General features: G+C 40.5%; 2 protein-coding genes and 2 non-coding genes across 4 annotated transcripts; 2 read left to right on the forward strand and 2 right to left on the reverse strand.

Moving 5' to 3' along the window:
- Window positions 1–9,515: 9,515 nt before the first annotated feature.
- On the reverse strand, window positions 9,516–9,587 carry TRNAS-GGA (transfer RNA serine (anticodon GGA)). The gene has a single exon. It is a non-coding gene; the product is annotated as a tRNA-Ser (tRNA).
- A 965-nt stretch (window positions 9,588–10,552) lies between these two features.
- On the reverse strand, window positions 10,553–10,624 carry TRNAC-GCA (transfer RNA cysteine (anticodon GCA)). The gene has a single exon. It is a non-coding gene; the product is annotated as a tRNA-Cys (tRNA).
- A 2,006-nt stretch (window positions 10,625–12,630) lies between these two features.
- LOC149640745 (uncharacterized) lies at window positions 12,631–14,706 on the forward strand. Its single transcript, XM_089850658.1, has 2 exons — window positions 12,631–13,180; window positions 13,249–14,706. The coding sequence occupies exon 2, from the start codon at window positions 14,149–14,151 to the stop codon at window positions 14,689–14,691; it is 543 nt and encodes a 180-aa protein (XP_089706784.1). The 5' UTR covers window positions 12,631–13,180; window positions 13,249–14,148; the 3' UTR covers window positions 14,692–14,706.
- Window positions 14,707–15,536: 830 nt separating this feature from the next.
- On the forward strand, window positions 15,537–19,377 carry LOC149640746 (uncharacterized). Its single transcript, XM_089850634.1, has 8 exons — window positions 15,537–16,530; window positions 16,633–17,222; window positions 17,312–18,179; window positions 18,246–18,374; window positions 18,494–18,565; window positions 18,651–18,673; window positions 18,803–19,166; window positions 19,257–19,377. The coding sequence occupies exons 1-8, from the start codon at window positions 15,537–15,539 to the stop codon at window positions 19,295–19,297; spliced, it is 3,081 nt and encodes a 1,026-aa protein (XP_089706760.1). The 3' UTR covers window positions 19,298–19,377.
- Window positions 19,378–21,617: the final 2,240 nt, after the last annotated feature.

Raw genomic sequence — 21,617 nt, forward strand, 5'->3', positions numbered from 1 at the left:
AATAATAAAGAAATTAACTCACCGGAACCCGCGACAGTTGAGGGCCAGGAGGCTAAAAAAGAAAAATTAAAATTTAGATAAACGAATCATTAAATAATGCATGAAAACTTACTCGTGGGGTATAAAAACGCAGTTATTATACACGACCTGCTTTACTTGATTAAGCATGTCGTGCATAAAGTCGTCATCCGCCACGACCTCCGCTAGTCCCGCCAGGTATGCTGTTATTTCATGTACCAAGCTGCAAATAAATAAAAATTATAATACCGTAGTGTAACGTAAAACAAAAGGTTCACTTACAAGTCCCCGTTGATGTTTAAGTCATCCACTCCCGGCCGGGGCATAGCTAGCCACGGATAGTATATGGCCGGGAGTGGTAGATATTCTAGTTGAGGTTCGGGGGAGGGGGTGCATGGTGGTGGTGGGCTCGGTGGCGGAGATGGATTACGGGGCCTTGGCCCTACCACGCAGAGTGGTCTTGGAGGTGGTGGCGAGGGGGCTAGCTCCAGGGACTCGGGGGTCCCAGAGCGGGAGGAGTCGGAAAACTCGATTGGGGAATACGGGGTATCAACCCCATGGACGTAGCTATAGAGAAAGATTTTCTAAGTCTTAAATAAAACTAAGTTTTAAAAAAAGTATTTCTTACCATGTTGCGGAAAGGTCCATCGCTCCGTGTTGGCTGTGGTGGTGGTGGTTCATGGTTCAGAGAGAATGATAACTTTGAGGTCTCAACCTCTTCATTTTATACTTTTTACTAGGGTCAAGGCGTGTTCGAGAGCAAACAAATGACTTCGAGGTATTTAGTACGTACAAGGGTAGAAAATTTTCGCGGGCAAAATTATACGAAACCTTGCCATTGGACTAAAAATGTATTTCAGGCGACTTTTCTTTTTTTTGGGGGACATTTAGAGAAACCCCTTTAGCGTTTCTTCGATTGACCGTACAAGGGTCTTTAGTTTAACCGTATTTACCATCTCAAATAGTGACAGTCCATGTTAAAAGCTTCGCCCCTATAGTGAAGGCAGCATGATGGCCCTACTTTTCAAAATTATTTCTACGCGTTCACGATGGCCTACCCGCGCCGCGCTTCCCCCTCCCCCCCCCGCGTGTCGTTTGGGCCCCCCACCCCTACCCCCGTGTTTGGGGTTCGCGACCCTGGGGGGTGCACGCGCGCGTTCGCGTATTAATTGAATACGTTTAAGTACGAATGATAGTTACAAATAAGTTTCATTCGAGTGTTAGCTATGATACCGTTCACTACACCTGGAAATTTGATTATTTTCGGTCCTTCGGGATCAGGTAAAACAGTTTTATGCAAACGAATAATTGAAAATAAGGACAAAATGTTTGAACCTAAAGTCGATTTAGTTGTTTGGCATTATAGTATATATCAGCCTTGCTACGATAAATTGAAAGAAATGGGCGTAATAATGCGTCAAGGTTTACCCGACGTTACTATATACGATGGCTCTAAAACAATACTAATCGTATTAGATGATCTCATGTTAGAAAATAAAAATAATATTTTATCAGAAATATTTACTAAGCAATCTCACCATAGGAAATTATTCGTCATCACCCTTTTACAAAACATATTTGAAAAAAACTTGAGAACAGCCTCTTTAAACGCGCATTACATGATTCTTATGAAAACTGTGAGAGATCTTATGCAATTAGTGGCTCTCTCTAAACAATTGGCTCCCAACAACTCTAAATTTATTGTAGAATGTTATCTGGATGCGACAGAAAAACCTTACGGGTATTTACTTTGCGATTTAACCCAGAAATGTCATTCCGATTTAAGGTTTAGAACAAATATTTTACCGGGAGAACAAATAGTCATCTATACTCCCAAGAAGAAAACGATATAATTAAACGACATTACTAAAATTTAATCATTCTTTACGATGTCACCACCGAGAAAGGTCAAGAAAACATCGGGTATTAAAAAGAAAAGTTTAGCCGCTAAAAACATCAATTTAATAGCCGCTTTGGGGCAATTAAAAAAACCTCAAAGATTAGCTATTCTTAAAAACTCTAATCGAGAAATTATTGATTCAATCAGCGAGTGTTGTCACAACGCCTTACAAGGAGCTGTCAATCTGAAACCCGACGTATATAATAAATTGTGTAAGCACAAGAAACATATTCGTAAAATTGCTTGCAAAAATACTCATTGGAAAGCCAAAAGAACCATATTATCTAAACAAACAGGAAGTGGTTTCTTTAGTGTCCTCTTTCCAATAATTTCAAGCCTTTTAGGCGGTTTATTCTCAAAATGAATTAAACACTAGTTTACGCTAATAAAATGACATTAGTACCCTTGGAGCAACAACAACCTGAACAATTAATAACATCAAATAATGAGATTTCAGAAAACAATACAGTGTTATCGGAGTTGGATAAGGAGATGAGCACGATTATCTCAAATCAATCTTTAGATGAAAGAACCAAATGGGTTTTTTATGAAGAGGCGATGAAGCGCTACCTGAACATCTCCAAGCCCCGCCCATCGAATAAACAAGACAGCTGGATTAATATGTTTCCCCTGAAATATAGAGGAGCGGCGAAGAAAATATTCGACCACTTAGCAAGTAACGCTCCTAGTATACGTTGGGATGACTCGGGGGTTCTCTTCGTGAACGGCCTTAAGATCCCAGATTCAGATATAGTTCAGCTAGTTTATTTTACTATACAACCTACCTTCTTCAATAAGTACGGAGTAGCCCCTTCACTCGTAGGTACTCCACCGACGGGGTGGACGGAATTTCAACCCTTTGTGCTAAACTTTCTAGCGCCAAAAAGCAAATCAACGTCTCCATTAGCACCGCCCCCCTCAACCAAGGCATCGCCCAGTTCTGTACCGCTGAAAAATCGGCTTCGACCCCGAACGTATATAAAAGCGAAGAAGAGATTAACATTTGACAATAAAACGAGCCCTTTAATTTCGAAGAAACAACCTTTTAAAGCCAAGAATACATTATGGGAGGTTTATCGAAGCTCCAAAAAGTAGAAACTTTAAAGAATACTTATCTCAACACCAAACACCGGTCAGGGTTCACTGGTTTAAACCCATTGTACAAGGCTGTCAAATCTCAAGGTATTTCGAGAAACGAAGTCAAAGCCTTTCTAGAAACCACTGACGTTTACACACTGCATAAAACAGCTATACATAAATTCAAAAGGCGTAAAATCCCCGTCTTTAACATCTCGGATAGAGTCGAAGTAGATCTGGCTGATCTGGGTTCAATCGCTAAATACAATGACGACTACAGATACCTGATGGTGGGCGTCGACTGCTTCTCCCGAAAAGCTTTTGTAGTACCCATGAAAAGAAAACACGCGACCGAGGCTACGAAAGCTCTCGAGGTTATCATCGAACAAAGCAAACCTAAAGCCATCTGGTCTGATTTAGGTAAAGAATTTATTAATTCACAGACGCAAAAACTTCTTAAGAAAAATTAAATCAAATATGGCTCTATGACGTCAGAAAAATTCCACTGTCCATTTGTAAAACGTTTAATTAAAACTTTGAAACATCGAATATTCAAAATGTTGACTCATTTCAATTCTCATAGATATATAGATCATTTGACAGACATAGTTAAAGGCTACAATGCCTCTTATCATTCCGTAATAAAAATGACACCCGACTATGTTTCGCCCTCTAACGTTCTGGAAGTGTACAAAAACATTTACAAACCGGAAATGAGTACTAAGCCTACTAAAAAAGACGTCAAATTTCGTGTCGGAGATTACGTAAGAATAAGCAAACTTAAACCAGCATTTTCTAAAGGTTATGAGCCAAATTTTTCAACGGAAGTATTTATCATTTCCTCTATTTTGAACTTCAGAAAACCCGTATTATATCGTTTGAAAGATTTGGACAGCAAGCATATAACCGGGTTGTTTTACTCTGATCAGCTCATTCGAACAGTGGAACCCAAACTGTTTAAGATAGACACTATACTCAAGAAACGTAAACGTAAAGGGAAATTAGAATATTTTGTATCGTTTATCGGTCTACCTAAATCGCAGAACTCGTGGGTAACAGCCGACAATGTCGAGAAAATCTGAATTCTATTTAACTCTACCCAGCGACGCTAGTATGGATGTCTACCCTAATAACACTATGGGTAGTTACATCACTAAACTACCCGATCCTATTAATTTACAAGGACAATGGGAAATTTCTTTAGTAGAAGTAATATATACAAGCAGTTTCTACAATGTTATATACAAAACGAGTAAGAGGAAGGCGAGCAAGAGAAAAACACTTGAAGATTTAGTCGAAGAAAGTAGCTCTAATAAATTTAAAAACCCCAAGGAATGCGACGTAACCGACCTTGTTGAACGAAAAGATGGGAAACTGACCAGCTACGAAAGCTACCATCTACATAATATACCGGCCGGCCATTACAAATCACTTAACCACATTGTGGAAACTATCAATACTTCCAAAGTATGCGAAAAAACCGCTTCTTTATTTCATATTAACGAGACGACGGGGCATGTAAAACTAAAAACCGATGCCACTGAAGATACGAAAATTATCTTCAAAACGCACGAATCATTAGCTGCAATTTTGGGGTATAGAAACCCTCTCAATATACAAGGGTTGAGCGATAGACCAGCCAGGTTAAACTACCACGTACCATCTCAATTATATATTTATTGCGATCTGGTTGAAGGACAAATTGTCGGTAACACCCACGCCCCCCTCTTACGTATTATACCCATCGAAGACAAGAAACACGGGGATACCGTGTGTCTTACGTTTGTCTCACCCCATTACGTCCCTCTGTCAAAACATTATATTAGCGAGGTTGGCATCCATATAAAGGACCACATGGGTGAACCGGCTTTATTTCAGTTTGGACTGTTGCACTGTAAAGTTCATTTAAGATGCGCAAGTCCAACGCGTTAGATAACAAAAGATGTGTTTACACGGATTATTATACCCAACAAGCGCAGTCAGGTGGTGGTCTGAGTTTTTACGTCGGGAAACAAGGACAACACGGACACGGACAAAATGGACACGGAATAGGGTCTTTCTTGAAATCTTTCGGTAGATACGTATCACCTTTCTTAATTAAAGGGGCAAAGTTCCTTGGTAAACAGTTTCTGGGCACATCTTCAAATATCATAAGCGACGTCGCCTCTGGAAAAGATCTGAAAACTTCAGCTAAAAGAAGGTTCACCGAAACTTTGGATGATGTGCAACAACAATACGGTAGGGGGGTTGCAAAGAAAAGACTAGCTAAAAAGAAAAAAACACCAAAGAGAAAGAAATCTATAAAACAAAACAACACAAACAAATTTAAATCAGATAAACGTAAACTTTCATTCAAAACGGTTCGTGATATTTTCTCTCCCTAAAAAATGACTGAAGCTTGCAGCACGGGTTTCGATATTTTCGCTCCCCCTCCCCTTCAAACAGCCATCGAAAATTCCAAATGGGTTCCTTATCAACCTTTGACATCTTTGAAAGGCGACCAACCTATTGAATTTGAAGTAACGTCTAGCGGTAGCGAATACAAGGATACCGCCTTAACAATGCTGTACACCAGAACTAAAATTGTAAATGAAGATGGAACTGCTTTAACAGCTACTGACGCAGTTGGACCCGTAAATAATTTTCAGCATAGTCAATTTGAGCGTGTCGATTTGGAGTTGGGCGATTGCGCAACAACACCAGCTGCTAGTAACTACGCGTACACTGCTTTGCTCTCGGCCCTGACGTCATACGGTCCGGCGGCTAAAGAATCCCATTTGGGTGCCTCCTTGTTTTACAAGGATACAGGCGGAAGCATGGATTCGCTTACAGAAAATATGGGTTTTGTTAAACGCCAGAAACTCGCAGCATTATCCGAGGAAATTGAAATGTATTCCAGCCTTTACGTAGATATGTTCAATATCCCCCGATACCTGATAAACGGCGTTTCTATGAAATTAAAATTACATAGAAGCAAAGCTAGTTTTTGTCTTATGGGTAAACTTAACGCGTCAGGTAACGGTTATAAACCCGTAATCGTTGAAGCCGTATTATACGTCTTAAAGCTTCAATTAGCTCCTAAAATTCTATTTGCTCACGAACAAGCTTTAAGCATTAAAGCCGCCCAATATAGTTACACTAGAACGGAAACTAAAATATTCACAATTGCGCCAAATATCTTAAACACATCAATCGGAAACATCTACCTAGGTACCCAGCCTTCACGGGTTACAATCGCTATTGTAAAACACACCTCTTACAATGGAACGTTGGATAGTAACCCCTTTGACTTTGGACATTGGAATGTCAATCATCTAGCAGCATTCATCAATTCTGAACAATACCCCTCGAAAGCCTTGAAACCCCACTACAGTAAAAAGCAATTTGTCCGAAGCTACTACACTTTATTTTCGGGGTCAAACAGTCACTACAACGACAAGGGGAACAATATCTCTATGGATGACTTTGCCTCGGGCTACGCCATATACTGTTTAGACCTGACACCTGACGGTAGCGCGAGTCATTCCGATCATTGGAGTCCTACGAAGCAGGGACAGTTAAGATTAGAATTGGGTTTTGAAAAACCCACGCCCACTACACTAAGCTGCATCGTACTATCCGAATTCCAGGCTTTGTTACAAATAGATAAAAATAGAAACGTGTCAATCGTTTGTTAAGAGATATAATGAATGCCGAACAGATAACACGATTTCTAAGATTCACGCCGCATTTCATGGGGGTTTATCCAAGTGATTTATTACCCAAAGAAATTGACAAGTTTCCTTCGTCCATTATAATAAATTTAGACAATCACTACAAAGACGGATCTCACTGGGTCAGCGTCTACTTTGATGGCAAGAGACGTGGTTATTATTTTGACTCATTGGCTTTAGGGAACTTTCTCCCCTCGATTAAAGAATTTGTTAAAAGAAATTCTAGAAAATGGTCGTTTAACAAAAGAAGACTACAAAACTTGTCAAGTTCGACATGCGGACTATATTGTATTGCTTATATAATACAGAGAACAAAAAGAAAGAGCCACAAATCATTCATGAAGCAGTTTGGACGAGATGGTTTGAAAAATGACATCATTGTTACAAACATGTTGAAACGCGCCCGTAAAGAATAACTTAGTCCTTTTGTTAAAAAATACTCTTTGTAATTTCTTTTGTATCTTTAAAAAATAAATGTGTCACCTTTTTTTTAATACTGTGTTCTTTTATTTCATATATTAAGGAATGTGGGGGGGGTAGTAATGCTAGGAATGTGAGAGGGGAGGTAAAAAAGGGGGGGGAAATGTTTGGCAGATGTATAAGTTGGATATTCCCATAATCATTTTCATTCCTCATCATGAACTCGGAGCTGCAGAGATATCGTACTTTTTACTCCTGGCCTCAAGACGGAAACTATATAAAAACTTTAAGCAGAGCGGGATTTTATTCATTACATACCGACGATCTAGTACAGTGCTTCGAATGCGATGGAATATTATTAGCATGGAAACCCGATGATAATCCTTACGAAGAACATTTAAAACATTTCCCCAAATGCAACTTTATTAGAGGTGGGCAAACAAAAAATATACCCTTCAGTTTTGATGAAACAGAAACATACACCAAAAATATAAATAACGAAATCAAGACCGAGGAAAAAACACCCGAAAAACCCATGGAAAACACTGAAGAACTTTATCATACCTTTAAAGTTAAAACTAAAGATCTCGAAAGACTAGTCCTAGAACTCTACGCTAGAAAACAACTTAACGCTTTGTATATCAAAGAACGACTTGATGCCTTGCGTAAGATTTAAAAATAATATTAAAATTTATCTTCTTCCTTACGAAGATAGACGAAATTATTTTAGAATTAATCAAATACATTTTAATATGAAAATTGAAAATGTATCTTTAATATTAAAACCTATACTTTTAAAGAAAATAAATAACTTTTCACTTTATATTATGGTCTTCATTTATAAGCCTACAAATTGAAAACTCATCTTTAATATTAGAACTTTTAATGAAAATAACTTTTTACATTATATTATGGTCTTCATTTATATCTTTAAATAATATCTCCACCAAAAAAAGACGAGAGAGCGAAAAAACACGGCTCCTCCGACTTAACAGTGGCCGCCATCTTGTACGCCATACTGGCTGCATACTCTCTTTCATATGTGCCTTGACCTAGAAGCCACGATCCCTTTAAATCTCCTTCTCTATAGAGTCTCTCCAAATAATCAGATATGTTTGAATTCTTGTAAATATATGTATCATGAGTTGAACCGGGGAATTTTGCATTTGCATGCAATATGATCAGATCGTAGTCGCAGATCTACTTATCGTTTTTGTTTAAAACTCAAAATTCAGGGATGTCTAGAAATATATATCACCTAAATAGACTTACCAACTGAACATTAATGGAATGGTAATTCTTCCGGTTGACAAATAGATACTCCCTGTTTTGTCCATCGACTTTTGGAGGGGTTGCAAGGACTACGTGGGTACAGTCTATGGCACCGATGACCCCTGGGAACCTAGTTTTTTCCATGAATCTAAAATATATTTATTAAAGTTTAATTTCACAGTTTCAGGAACAATGAAACATAACTAACCTCCTTTTAATAGCAACTCTTCGAGCTTCTGTAGTAGGAAATTCTATGTATGTGTTTCCTAACTTTTCGACAATAGCTTTTGATACGCTCGCACGACTTACTGTAGGCTGGCTAACACGCAGGAAAAGGTCCTGTCCTACACATAATTGATATGAGCCGACAGCATAGAAGCGTAAGGCTATTAGTATCTGAAAACCGTTATTAATATTTAATGATGGGTTCCGTGAAATAATAATTTAAGAAAATACACTCACTTTCGAATCAACAGGCAAATTAGTTCTTGTCTTCTTTTTCCCAGTCAAAGGCTTATCTAGCTCAACGCATAATTCTAACACTAAATCTCTTTCCAACCTAAACAATTGTCTAAAACTAGCCTCACATAACTCGAATGCTTTAGATTTATCTCTCAGCACCCTTTCTCTACGTAAATTTTTCCGATTCTCAATTTCGATAGTCAAATTTAATAACTCAAGACGAGCCACCGCTAATGCCATGTTTAAGTTTGAGAAAACGGGCTGGCAGACGACGTGAAGAAAATGTAACACAAGTTACCTCGCGTTGATTGGTTCTAGCCTCTATCGAAACCGATCTCACCAGCTAAATTGGCGTCGAAATCGACTTCGCATTTTTCCGCTAAAGTATACTGAGAATAGCGTTTTTCGAGAAGTCGCGAGATCGATTCGAGATCGAGAGACTTCTCGATCGAGAACTGAATGAAGATTAGCCTCCCAGCCGAAGAAGATGTTGTCGATGTGGTGCCAGGCGAAATGGGTGTTGGCGATCCGGTGGCAGACAACATGGGGGCTGTCGATCCGGTGGCATGCGAAGAAGATGTTGGCGACGCGGTGGCAGGCAAAATGGGTACTGTCTAATTAAATAAAATAATGGCAATGATACGTGCTGTTACAGGGGGAACTCTGGTTTGAACCAAGGACCTCTCGATCTCCAGTCGAATGCTCTACCACTGAGCTATTCCCCCTTGTTCATAACAGTAATGTCTAATTAACTAAAATAAAGGCAATGATCCGTGCTGTTACAGGGGGAACTCGGGTTTGGACCAAGGACCTCTCGATCTGCAGTCGAATGCTCTACCACTGAGCTATTCCCTCTTGTTCCTAACCGTAATGTCGAATTAACTAAAATAAAGGCAATGATCCGTGCTGTTACAGGGGGAACACGGGTTTGAACCAAGGTCCTCTCGATCTGCAGTCGAATGATCTACCACTGAGCTATTCCCCCTTGTTCATAACCGTAATGTCGAATTAAGCAAACTAAAGGCAATGATCAGTGCTGTTAAAGGGGGAACACGGGTTTGAACCAAGGACCTCTCGATCTGCAGTCGAATGCTCTACCACTGAGCTATTCCCCCTTGTTCATAGCCGTAATGTCGAATTAACTTAAATAAACGGAATGATCCGTGCTGTTACCGTGGGAACTCGGGTTTGGACCAAGGACCTCTTGATCAGCAGTCGAATGCGCTACCACTGAGCCACTCCCCCTAGTTCGTAACCGTAATGACGAATTTACTAAAATAAACGCAATGATCCGTGCTGTTAGAGGGGGAACTCGGGTTTGGACCAAGGACCTCTCGATCTGCAGTCGAATGCTCTACCACTGAGCTATTCCCCTTGTTCATAACCGTAATGTCTAATTAACTAAAATAAAGGAAATGATCCGTGCTGTCACAGGGGAACTCGGGTTTGGACCAAGGACCTCTCGATGTGCAGTCGAATGCTCTACCACTGAGCTATTCCCAAATGTTCATAACCGTATTGTCGAATTTACTAAAATGAACGGAATGATCTGTGCTGTTACAGGAGGAACTCGGGTTTTAACCAACGATCTCTCGATCAGCAGTCGAATTCTCTACCGCTGACCTATTCCCCTTGATCATAATCGTAATGTCGAATTAACTAAAATAAAGGCAATGATCCGTGCTGTCACAGGGGGAACTCGGGTTTGAACCAAGGACCTCTCGATCTGCAGTCGAATGCTCTACCACTGAGCTATTCCCCCTTGTTCATAACCATAATGTCGAATTAACTAAAATAAAGGCAATGATCCGTGCTCTTTCAGGGGCAACTCGAGTGATAACCACTACACCATAGATACGTGGTAACACAAGAGATCTTGCTAAATTATGTCCAATCACGATTGTTAAAACATGTATCTACCAGGGCTCGAACCTGGGACCTTCCGCGTGTTAGGCGGACGTGATAACTACTTCACCATAGATACGTGGTAATACTGAGTTTTTTAAGAGAGATCGCCAATACCCATTTCGCCTGCCACCGGTTCGCCAACACCCACTTCGTCTGCCACCGCATCGCCAGCACCCATTTCGCCTGCCACCGCATCACCAACATCTTCTTTGCCTGCCACCGCATCGCCATACCCATTTCGCCTGCCACCGCATCGCCAGCACCCATTTCGCCTGCCATCGGAACGCCAACACCTTCTTTGCCTGCCATCGGACCGCCAACACCTTAGTAGTATAGACCCACACTTCGTACCTCCGTAGGTGTAGAATGTCAAGGTCACTGTGTCAATGACCTATGACGTCATTATGCCACGCCCCCAACAGCGCCGCGGGAAAACAGCGCCCCCTGGCGGCAGCGCGCCCCCTCGCGGGAAAACTTGCGCGCCCCCTGGCGGGAAAACACTGCGCGGGAATCTGGCAGTCCTGTCCTTTCTACAACTGTATCTGTGACGTCATTGGCGGGAAAACACCGTGCGCCGTCTATTGGGAAACTCCTCTCTTCTACAACTGTATCTGTGACGTCATTGATAAGAGATGATTGGATAGCTTTAAACGTACATTGACAAGGGCTAAATCTTCTACAATTGTGACGTCATTCGAAGAATTGTTGTATTGCGTAACGTATATTAAGGGGTTGCGGTAAAGTTTTATCATTGTTAAATGAAGATGTGTCAAGTTCATAGCGTAGCGGATAAAGTAGAGGTTTGGATGGGTAACGCCTTATCCCCGGAGGTTTCCTGGAAAAGGACTGATACGGGTGTAGAGTTATGCTTACAAAAGGAACAATGGTGTAATATCTTTGAGTATGCCAAAGAGATTGATACCTTCTTCGAGGGTAATTCGCCGCGTTTTTCCGTCTGGTTATATCCTACTACTTCAAATTTGAAATTGGAATGTTTTACCCGTGGAAAGAAACGTATATTGGACATAAGAAAATACACTAGAGGAAAATGTGAAAAATATAACGTCATGTACGCTACTGGCGAGGGAATTTCCCTAAATCATGCTGCTTGGGAACACTTAAAAAAAAATAAGAGGACTGCTTGACAATGAGTTGGTGGAGAAAACGAGAGCCGTGGAATCCATGAGAGAAGCTGTTCTTAAGAATCTGACTGAAATATTATTGGAAATAACCAAATATTGTCAAAACGAGGCCTGTCAAAATCAGATTGCTCACGACGTACAATGTGAATTAGAAGAAAGTGATTGGAATGAAAGAGTGCAAAAAAACCTCATTAAAGCCTTGAAAAAAATTGATTATGAAAAAGTTTTTGGAAAATTATAGAAATGATTTTGGTTCTAACCAGCCAATTGACGAGCCATTTCTTTTTAATTGTATCATAAACGATATTGACTAGTAGGTAGAAAGTGTACGTTCAAATTCACTTGGGATTCAATGGTATCGATGGTATTCAATGGTATCGATGGTATTCAATGGTATCGATGGTATTCAATGGTATCGATGGTATCGACGCCATTTTTTTCTGGGCGCCATTTTTTTTCTCGGCGCCATCTTGTTTTTCTCTGACGTCATTCTCGGCGCCATTTTATCTCTGACGTCATCGTTTCTTCTTGGCGCCATTTTGTTTTTATTTGGGCGGGAAATTTGAAAATGTTAAGCCTTATCGGACTTCAATCAAGACCAAAGTTCATTGTGATTTTCAAAATCCTGAGTTTGCTGATAAGGCAAGCAAAGATTAGGATGTCATACTACAGTTATAATATATTAGGAACTGAACGTTCTTTATACTAAGATATTTTGGGAATGGTGACAGACGGCATACATTCTGATTCAAACCTTAATATTAATTAATGTATACCATTAATAATAATTTTATTGACTTAACAGGGTGCAACGCACGCTAACTTAAATAATTGTCGAAGAAAATAATTAATATTAATTACATTTATTTAAATATTTAAGAAAAACTGGAAATTCAAAACACTTCAAAACTTTGACACGAAATTTGAAATTGTTAAGCCTTTGCGTGGGTAATTTAAATCTCGGGTATAAAACCAAACCAAACCTAACCTATTCTAAGCCTATCGCACTGCGAATATTCTATTTAAATCTCTACACTTATCCCCTAAGTTGATATTTTCAAATCTCGCGCCAAAGCGGAAATGGGATCGGAATTCCTGCTGTCTGTCCAAAATGTTTGTTTAAGAGACTCTAGTCGAACTCGGGATGAAGCCAATTAACTAATATATTTATATATATTGTTTAAATAAGCTACATATTCTAAGCATTTATTTAAGTGGCTGTTGCTTGTCTCCGAAACAAAACATACGAATAATAATAAGAAAACTTGGTAAGAACTGTTTGTAAATATAAGTTATTATAAGCTGAATATTAAGCCTCGGATCTCTCTGTTTACAGTATATGGTAGCCGATATGCAGCATTTCATCTATAAAATAAATTCAACTTACTATTTAAGACGAGGTGTATCTTTAAAACCATTCCGGAGGAGAATTAAAATGCTAAGACTGCTTTACACGTGGTGGTGGTTTGAAATATCTAGATACGTGAATAGACACGTTGCCGGCGATAAACAAGAACCGATAAGAAATCTGGAATCTTTTATCGATAAGATATGTTTCCACGTGGTAGGAAAATTTCCAGATAGTAAACTAGAACAGAAACTAGAACCATTTATCGATAAGATATCTTTCCACGTGGCGTGGGTAAACTAGAACCGAAACTAGAACTGTTTATCAATATATTTCCACATGGCGGGGGTAAACCAGAACCGATAACCGATATCACTCACGCTATTTCCTAGCTTATCGATCGAAACTAGAAATCTTATCGGGCTTATCGATGTCTTCATTGAGACTAGAAATCTTATCGGTCATATCAAAGGTCTCCGGTTTATCATGTATAAAAACTCGTGCACGTGGTGATAAGATCATTTTACGGCTAACCAAGCTCTCTCCAGCAACCAAAGTACCACAGCAGCGGAATTCAGCAACAGGAAACTCTACGTTACAATGTAAGTACACTCTCTGGAGTTTTCTCTATATCCATTATTCGGAAATAATTATATATATATAGAGCATGATTATAGTTATTAAAATCATTTAAAGAGATGGATTTAATTTGGTTCAATAAATGCGTATTTTTTTCTTTTTTCTATAATTAGGGACACCTCCAATATCTTCGAAATTTCATCCGCAAAGTCAGTCACGGTTACTCCTGACTGTAAAGTTAGACTAGGCTTAACGGACGGTTCAACCGGCATCACGTTGACAGAGACTGAATATTATCAACTCTACGGAATGCGGGAACAAGTAACCCACTATTTCCAGAATGATGATGATACACCGTCGTCTTCGTCCTTTGATGGGTCGAACCTGAAACGTATCGAACTGAATATGTATCTGGATTGGAAAGTTCTCAACATTCGTGAGATGAAGGCAGGAAGTGGGTTAAACTATGGAACTCTCTACCCAACCAAAAACGGGTTCGCAATTGGAGCCGCCCTTTGGGGGAAACTTTTGGAGAAACATGATCAAGTGGTAACCTTTCTAAACGCGGCCAAGCGAGTGTCCTCGGAGGTGAACGAAATTGTTCATCAGCAACTGACAAAATATATTAAAGAGGCCTGCAACGGTTGTATCATTTCCCATGGATCCCAGCTAGAACACGAGTGTGTAACTATGGACTGGGCTGAACGTGTGAATATTCACTACGAAAATGCTGTTAATAATTTGGATATTAATTTAATTACCCAGTTGTTTAATAATTCAACATTTTTAAGTTTGGATTTTTGTAAAAGAATAGCTACAATAGTAGTATGTAATTCAAAACTTGGTTTGTGAATAAAACTGGAAAAATATTTAAGTCTTATCATTTATAATGAATAAATAGGATAGTTCAAATTAGGCCTAATTAATTACCCTTTAATTCTCCGCCATTAGGGTTTATAGTGAAATTTACCAATCTTAAAAACCCTGAACTTTGCAATATTCCAAAACATAAGCCTAAGTAAATATAGATTTCATAAAGGTCATTTACCAATCTTAAAATACCTCGAACTTTGCAACATCCAAAGTTCTATTCCTATGTAAATGTAGATAAAAGTTGACTAAATAAAGGTCATTTACCAATCTTTAAGACCCTGAACTTTGTAGTAATGCAAATTCTATTTCTAAATACACATAGATAGAAAAGATGATACTTAAAAGGTCATCATCACTTTGGTAAAACACAAACATATGGAAAAACAAACATATGGAAAAATAAACAAATTGGGGTCAATTTTATAAAAATCAACATCTAAAGTATTGATAAGCAAACATGTAAAGTGATAAGCACCGGGGAAAGCAAAATGGGCATAGTTTTATTTAAACAGTAAATGAAGATATACTAGATAAATAGTAATCGAAGATCTCTGATAAGCGAGCGAGATTGGTAAAAGTCAATAGAGATCAAAGGTTTATTATAAATGACGAGATACCAGATAAAAAACTAAACATGTTGGTTTCGGTTTTGGTGAACTCTACCCTTTGTGGACTTGATTAGAAAAGTATAAATAGCCGGGAATTTTATACATCAATACCATTCCTCAGCTAACCCCTGACAGAATACCACCAGTCTCTGAGAGATTTCTCCAGATAGTAAGTTTTCAGTTTATTTTATTTAAAGTTAAACTATACCAGTCATAATGGTTATGTGCGATATTTGCGGCGCTAAATATGCTAAGAATTGTAGTCTTCTTAGACATAAACGCGAAAAACATGAAAACATTAGTTTTCCATGCCCCGTCTGCCCGCAAACGTTTATTAGACGTGATATTCTAAATAATCACGTAGCTAGGAAGCATAGTAATATAGTCCCAAGTCGCCAGTCACGAGCCAAGCGTGAGGCTGAAGGTGTTAGCGATGTCTTAGTTACAAGATCTAAGCCCGCTACATCCGAACCCTCCACGTCCACCGCCGAAACCCAACCAAGTCGCCAGTCACGAGCGAAGCGTCAGGCTGAAGGTGTTAGCGATGTCTTAGTTAAACGATCTAAGCCCGCTACATCCGAACCCTCCACGTCCACCGCCGAAACCCAAGACGATCCCGAAAGTTCCATGCTCGCCTTGAGTGCCCAAGAAAATGCCGATATCCACGCTTTCATGGATGGGATTGATGAGCCTGACCACGACCTCACCCTGGAACCCATGAGCACCCAAGAGAACGCCGATATCCATTCTTTCATGGACGGAGTTAATGGACCAGAACCCTCCCTGGAACCTCTGAGCACTCAGGAGAACGCCAATCTCCACGCATTCATGGCGAGTTTTGAGGAAGCGGAAGAGGCACAACGACCAGAGCCAATCATCGCCACACCGCCAAACAACCCCGTCCACGATACTTTGGAGGAATTACAAGTCTTGGGACATGCGATTTTTTGCGGACGGATAACACCATCAGCTATTGAAACGGATGTTGAAGGGTTAGTTAATCGCCACCGCGCATTAATCGAGAACTATCTTCAGCATAAGTTAAATCGTGATCACGGGATCAAGTGGTACATTTCAGTTCGCGCGCGCTATACTCGGGAATTAGCGAACGAGGCTCAAGAGGTCGAGTTTCTAGCTTATCATAATAGTCGGACACAACAAACCATTTCCGGAGACATTATTCCTAAACAGTTAGATTCTTGCGTGACCGGTATAAAAAATCAAATTGATGAATTTCAAAACACTGGTAGTGGTTGGGTGTTAGACAAGATTTTATTTCTTCAAGTGAACATTATATCGTATTAACCGTTAGTTGGAGGAACTTTTATTGAACTACCCAAGAAACTCGCTCATAAAAGGGATGTGATAAATGTTAAGAACAACGACAACCGATGCTTTATATGGTCTATACTAGCTCACCTTCACCCAGTAGCACCTAACGATAACCCATCGCGAGTGCAAAAATACGTCGAGTTTCAACATGAGTTAAATTTAACCGGGGTAACGTACCCATTCGAACTTAGTGTCGCTAGAATGGAAAACTTTGAGCGCAAAAACAATTTATCAATAAACATGTTTTGTTACGAAAACGAAGTTTTCCCGCGCTACATTAGCACAAATCGGGTAGAAAAGCATCGTCAAATAGACCTCCTTCTCATAACGAAAGGCGAAACCAAACATTATTGCCTTATTCGGAGCTTAAGTAGACTTCTAAGTGATTTTACGGGACACCATCGCGTGACTCATTATTGCCGCTATTGCCTACACCGTTTTTCCGGTCTCGATTCCGAAACGCGAAGGGACGAACACGTCATTGACTGTAGTATACATGGACCCCAAAAAATCATCATGCCGACCAAGGAACCCGTCTTAGAATTTAAGAACTACGGATGGTGTGAAAAGGTAAGATATTCATTATTACTTTAATTGATTAGGTTTATAAATTGTGTCAATCGAGGTGGTTATTAAAATTTGCTAATTAATTTTTACAGTTGAAGTACGTAATATTCGCGGACTTCGAAGCGATTCTACCGAAAATCGCCACATGCATGCCCGATTCTACACTCTCCTCAACGACACGGTTAACAAGGCACATCGCCTGTGGGTTCAGTTACGTAGTCGTGGGACCTGATGGGAAACCGTCCAAGCCAGTGACGTACCGCGGGGAAGATGCTGCCTCGAAATTCCTCGAAAATCTCCTGGCTGAACAGGATGTTTTAACGGAAAAGCTGAAGGATATTGAGCCAATGAATTTATCACGAGCGGACATTGCCAACTTCACTGCTGCCACATCTTGCTACGTTTGTGGCGACGCTTTTACGGTGAACAACTGTAAAGTTCGTGACCACGACCACTCAAGCGGAGCGTATCGAGGAGCCGCCCATAACACCTGTAACTTAAAGCTGAAAACGCCCAAATTCATCCCCGTTTTTCTGCACAATTTATCCCGGTACGACGCACATCTAATAATGGAAAAAATCGGATTAGTGAAGAACCAGGTCATCCAGTGTATCCCGTCAAACTCGGAAACGTACATCTCCTTCAGTTTGGGAAATTTGAGGTTTTTGGACACGGTACGGTTTATGCCAGCATCATTGGAAGAACTCGCCAAAAACCTGGCCAACGGTGGAATTGACAAGTTCACGTGCATGAAGGAGCTTTACACCCCCGAGGAAGTTCAGCTTCTGTTACGGAAGCAGGTTTACCCGTACAACTATATGGACAACGTCGCGAAATTCGCCGAAAGAAACCTCCCCGCTCAAGACGAATTTTACAACAGTTTGACTGACGAACACATCACCGCCGAAGACTACCAACACGCCCAAAACGTTTGGGATAAATTTAAAATCGAGAACCTTGGTAAGTTTCATTTTTCACATCTTTGTTAGGTTAGGTTAGGTTTTAACGTATAATTTCTTCTATTAGGTGGTTATCACGATCTCTATGTACAGTCCGACGTTCTCCTGCTAGCGGATATCTTCCAAAACTTCAGGACAATGTGCCTGGAGTATTACAAATTTAATTCGCGCATGCTTTTACGGGTCCCGGGTTCGCGTGGGAAAGCGCACTGTCTATGACAAAGGTGAAATTAGACCTTTTAACCGACCCCAACATGCACCTTTTTATAGAAAAGGGAATTAGAGGGGGAGTCTCCATGATTAGTCATTGATTAGCGCAGGCTAATAATAAGGACCTACCGGAAACGCACGACACTCAGAAACCCAGCAGCTACATTACATACCTTGGTAAGAATATTTTTAATATTTTCTGTCGTATAAATATTTATGCCTCGCTTATAAACTAACTTATATTTATATTCTCTCACTCCAGACTGCAACAATCTCTATGACACAGTAATGTGCGATTTCCTCCCGATGGGTGATTTCAAATGGATTCAACCCTGCCTCGACTTCACCCAGGAGATAATCCTAAACCATCCCGATGACGACAATGTGGGATACATCCTCGAGGTGGACTAGTAGTATGCTCAACATTTACACGACGCCCACAACTGCTATCCTCTCGCACCCGAAAGACGGGTGATTACTACCGCTGAACTCTCCCCGTATTCAAAGGACCAATTACGGGAACTCGGATTGAAAGAAAAGGACAGCTGTCCCAAGCTGGTGCCATCCCTATATGCCAAGGAGAAATACGTGCTCCACTACCGAAACTTGAAGTACTACCTGGCGAAAGGACTTCTGATCAGCAAAATACATCGGATTCTGACCTTCAAACAAGGAGCGTGGTTGAAACCTTTCATAGACTTTAAAACGGACAAGAGGAAGGCAGCGACTAACGAATTTGAAAAGTCCTTTTTTAAATTAATGAATAACAGCGTATATGGTATGTACTATTAACCTAACCTAACCTTACCTAACCTAGAATGACTTTAGAAATTAAATGTGCTATTCTTTTTTTTCTCTCTCTCTACAGGTAAAACCATGGAGAACCTCAGGAGTGATAGATTTTCATAGCCTTATACCTAACTTATATTAAAGAGATAATCCATAAGGAAGAGAGAGACCAAATTAAAATAACGAACTGTTTATTAAACAAGTGAGAGAGTAAGACTGAAGTGAGTAAATGATAACATTACATTGCTATTTACAGCAGTTACTAAAAACATTATTAAGATATTATTAACCGGTTAAAAACTAACATCGCATTTCTTAAGTTACAGAGTTAACTTAGTCCGAGTAGATAAGAGTCGATTACTCCAACAACCCTTCTCGACGAGTATCGGATAATCCGGCTTTGGACATCAAGTGCTTTAGTTTTTCTTTGGTTAAAGGCTTGGTTAACATGTCAGCGGTCATTTCCTCGGTTGGACAATAGGTGATATCGATGATGTGGTTTTCTCTCATAGCCTTGAGGAAGTGGTATCGTACGTCAATGTGTTTCGTCCTAGCGCTGATCCGTTCGGAAAGACTCATCTTGATGCATCCTTGATTGTCCTCAAATAGGTAGGTTGGCGTGGTAGCCGGGAATCCAACATCTTCGAGAAGCTGTCGTAGCCAAATGACTTCTTGGGCGGCATGAGCTGCTGCGACGTATTCGGTTTCTGTCGATGAGAGCGCGACAGTTGATTGTTTCCGACTTGACCATGCGATGGTTCCCTGTCCGAATTGGAATAGGTATCCGCTCGTTGATTTCCGGTCTTGATGATCACCGGACCAATCTGCATCGACATAGCCGACAAGTTCTGCTGTTTCCTTCAAAGCTGGGAAATGAAGTCGGACATCTTTTGTTCCCTTGAGATAACGCATTACTCGTCTGACGGCCGTCCAATCTCTTTCTCTCGGCTTTGAGACTCTTCGGCATAGGTAGCTGATGCTAACTGCAATGTCTGGTCGTGAAACGGTAGCGATGTGTAGAAGTATTCCAATTGCTTCTCGATATCGGTTGTTGTTAGGTAGAATATCTTCGTCTCCAGACAATTTTGGATAAGAGGGATCCATAGGTGTTTTGGATATCTTCGCATCTTGCATGCCGAAGTCTTCGAGCATGAACGCTATTTTAGTTCCTTGATGGATTGTAATGCTTCCGTCAATTCCTCGCTCAATCTGGATACCGAGGTAATACGAGGCGTTTCCTAGGTCCTTTAGCTCGAAGTGCTTATTTAGTTTCTCGTACAGATTGTTGATGGTGGCTTCATTCTCGTTCAACACCAACAGATCATCTACGTATAGTAGGATATACGTCCAGGTACCGTCTTGTTCCAATTTCGAGTAAAGTCCTGGATCGGCTTTGCTACGATTGAATCCTTCATCAAGTAGAATTTGATTGGCTTTGGCGTTCCAGGCCCTTGCAGATTGCTTCAATCCGTATAAGCTGCGCTTGAGTCTGCAGACCTTCTCTTCATTTCCAGGTTGGATGAAACCCGGAGGCTGTTCCATATACAGGTCCTGGACTATGTCTCCATGCAGGAATGCGGTTTTGACGTCATAGTGTTTGACCGGTAAGTTCTTGGCTGCGGCGATACTGAGTAGAAGTCGTACGGTCTCGTACTTCACGACAGGTGCAAACGTCTCGTCAAAATCTTCGCCAAACTTCTGAGAATAGCCTTTGGCGACTAATCGGGCTTTATATTTGCTGAGTGCTCCATTTTGATCATGTTTGGCTTTGAAAACCCAACGACAACCAATGGCCTTTCGATTTGGTGGTAGGTCTGTTAACTCCCAGGTGCCTTTTTCATGCAAAGATGATATTTCTTCTTTAGCAGCATCTGTCCAGTTCTTCCTTTCTCTCGGATTTAAGTCGGCGAGTTCCTCCCATGAGCTTGGTTCGCGAGGATATTGAACCGTTGCCTTGTACGTCAATCTCTTTGGTGGAATGCCCTTACTATCCCTTTCCGATCGTCTTGGAAGAATAGGAACTGATGGTATTTCTTCAGATTCTTGTTCTCCATCAGATGATGATTCTGATTGTTCCTTTTTCGGATGTGACGTGATCAAGGAGTCAGCTGAATTAGTCTCCTTTTCCCCTTCTGGTTCTGATATGATGCTTTCTTCAAAGGTGTTGTCTCCTGTTCCTTCGTCGAAAGTGACAGAACGGCTGAAGTGAACTTTGGCAGTCTCAGGATTGAGAATACGATAGCCTTTCGTTGCTAAGCCATATCCGACCAGGACTCCTTTAAAAGCTTTGTCTCCGAATTTTACTCGTTTCTCCTTGGGAATGTACGAATAGGCTTTACTTCCGAATACACGGATGTGTCCAATACGTGGCTTTGAACCACTCCAAAGCTCATAAGGTGTTACGTCAATGGCTCTTGTTGGCAGACGATTTTGAAGATAG

This window comes from Phalangium opilio, unplaced genomic scaffold (genome assembly GCF_054372755.1).
Source record: "Phalangium opilio isolate 3A_F unplaced genomic scaffold, DU_Popi_V2 ptg000093l_1, whole genome shotgun sequence".
NCBI lineage: Eukaryota > Metazoa > Arthropoda > Arachnida > Opiliones > Phalangiidae > Phalangium > Phalangium opilio.

What these genes read in the sequence shown, in the direction of transcription:
- LOC149640745 (XM_089850658.1), top strand. Translation starts at nt 14,149, where the DNA reads ATGCGGGAACAAGTAACCCACTATTTCCAGAATGATGATGATACACCG.
- LOC149640746 (XM_089850634.1), top strand. Translation starts at nt 15,537, where the DNA reads ATGGTTATGTGCGATATTTGCGGCGCTAAATATGCTAAGAATTGTAGT. An exon ending in ACTACGGATGGTGTGAAAAG is followed by an intron (nt 17,223 to 17,311) that starts GTAAGATATTCA and finishes TAATTTTTACAG; the next exon opens with TTGAAGTACGTAATATTCGC. An exon ending in ATTTAAAATCGAGAACCTTG is followed by an intron (nt 18,180 to 18,245) that starts GTAAGTTTCATT and finishes TTCTTCTATTAG; the next exon opens with GTGGTTATCACGATCTCTAT.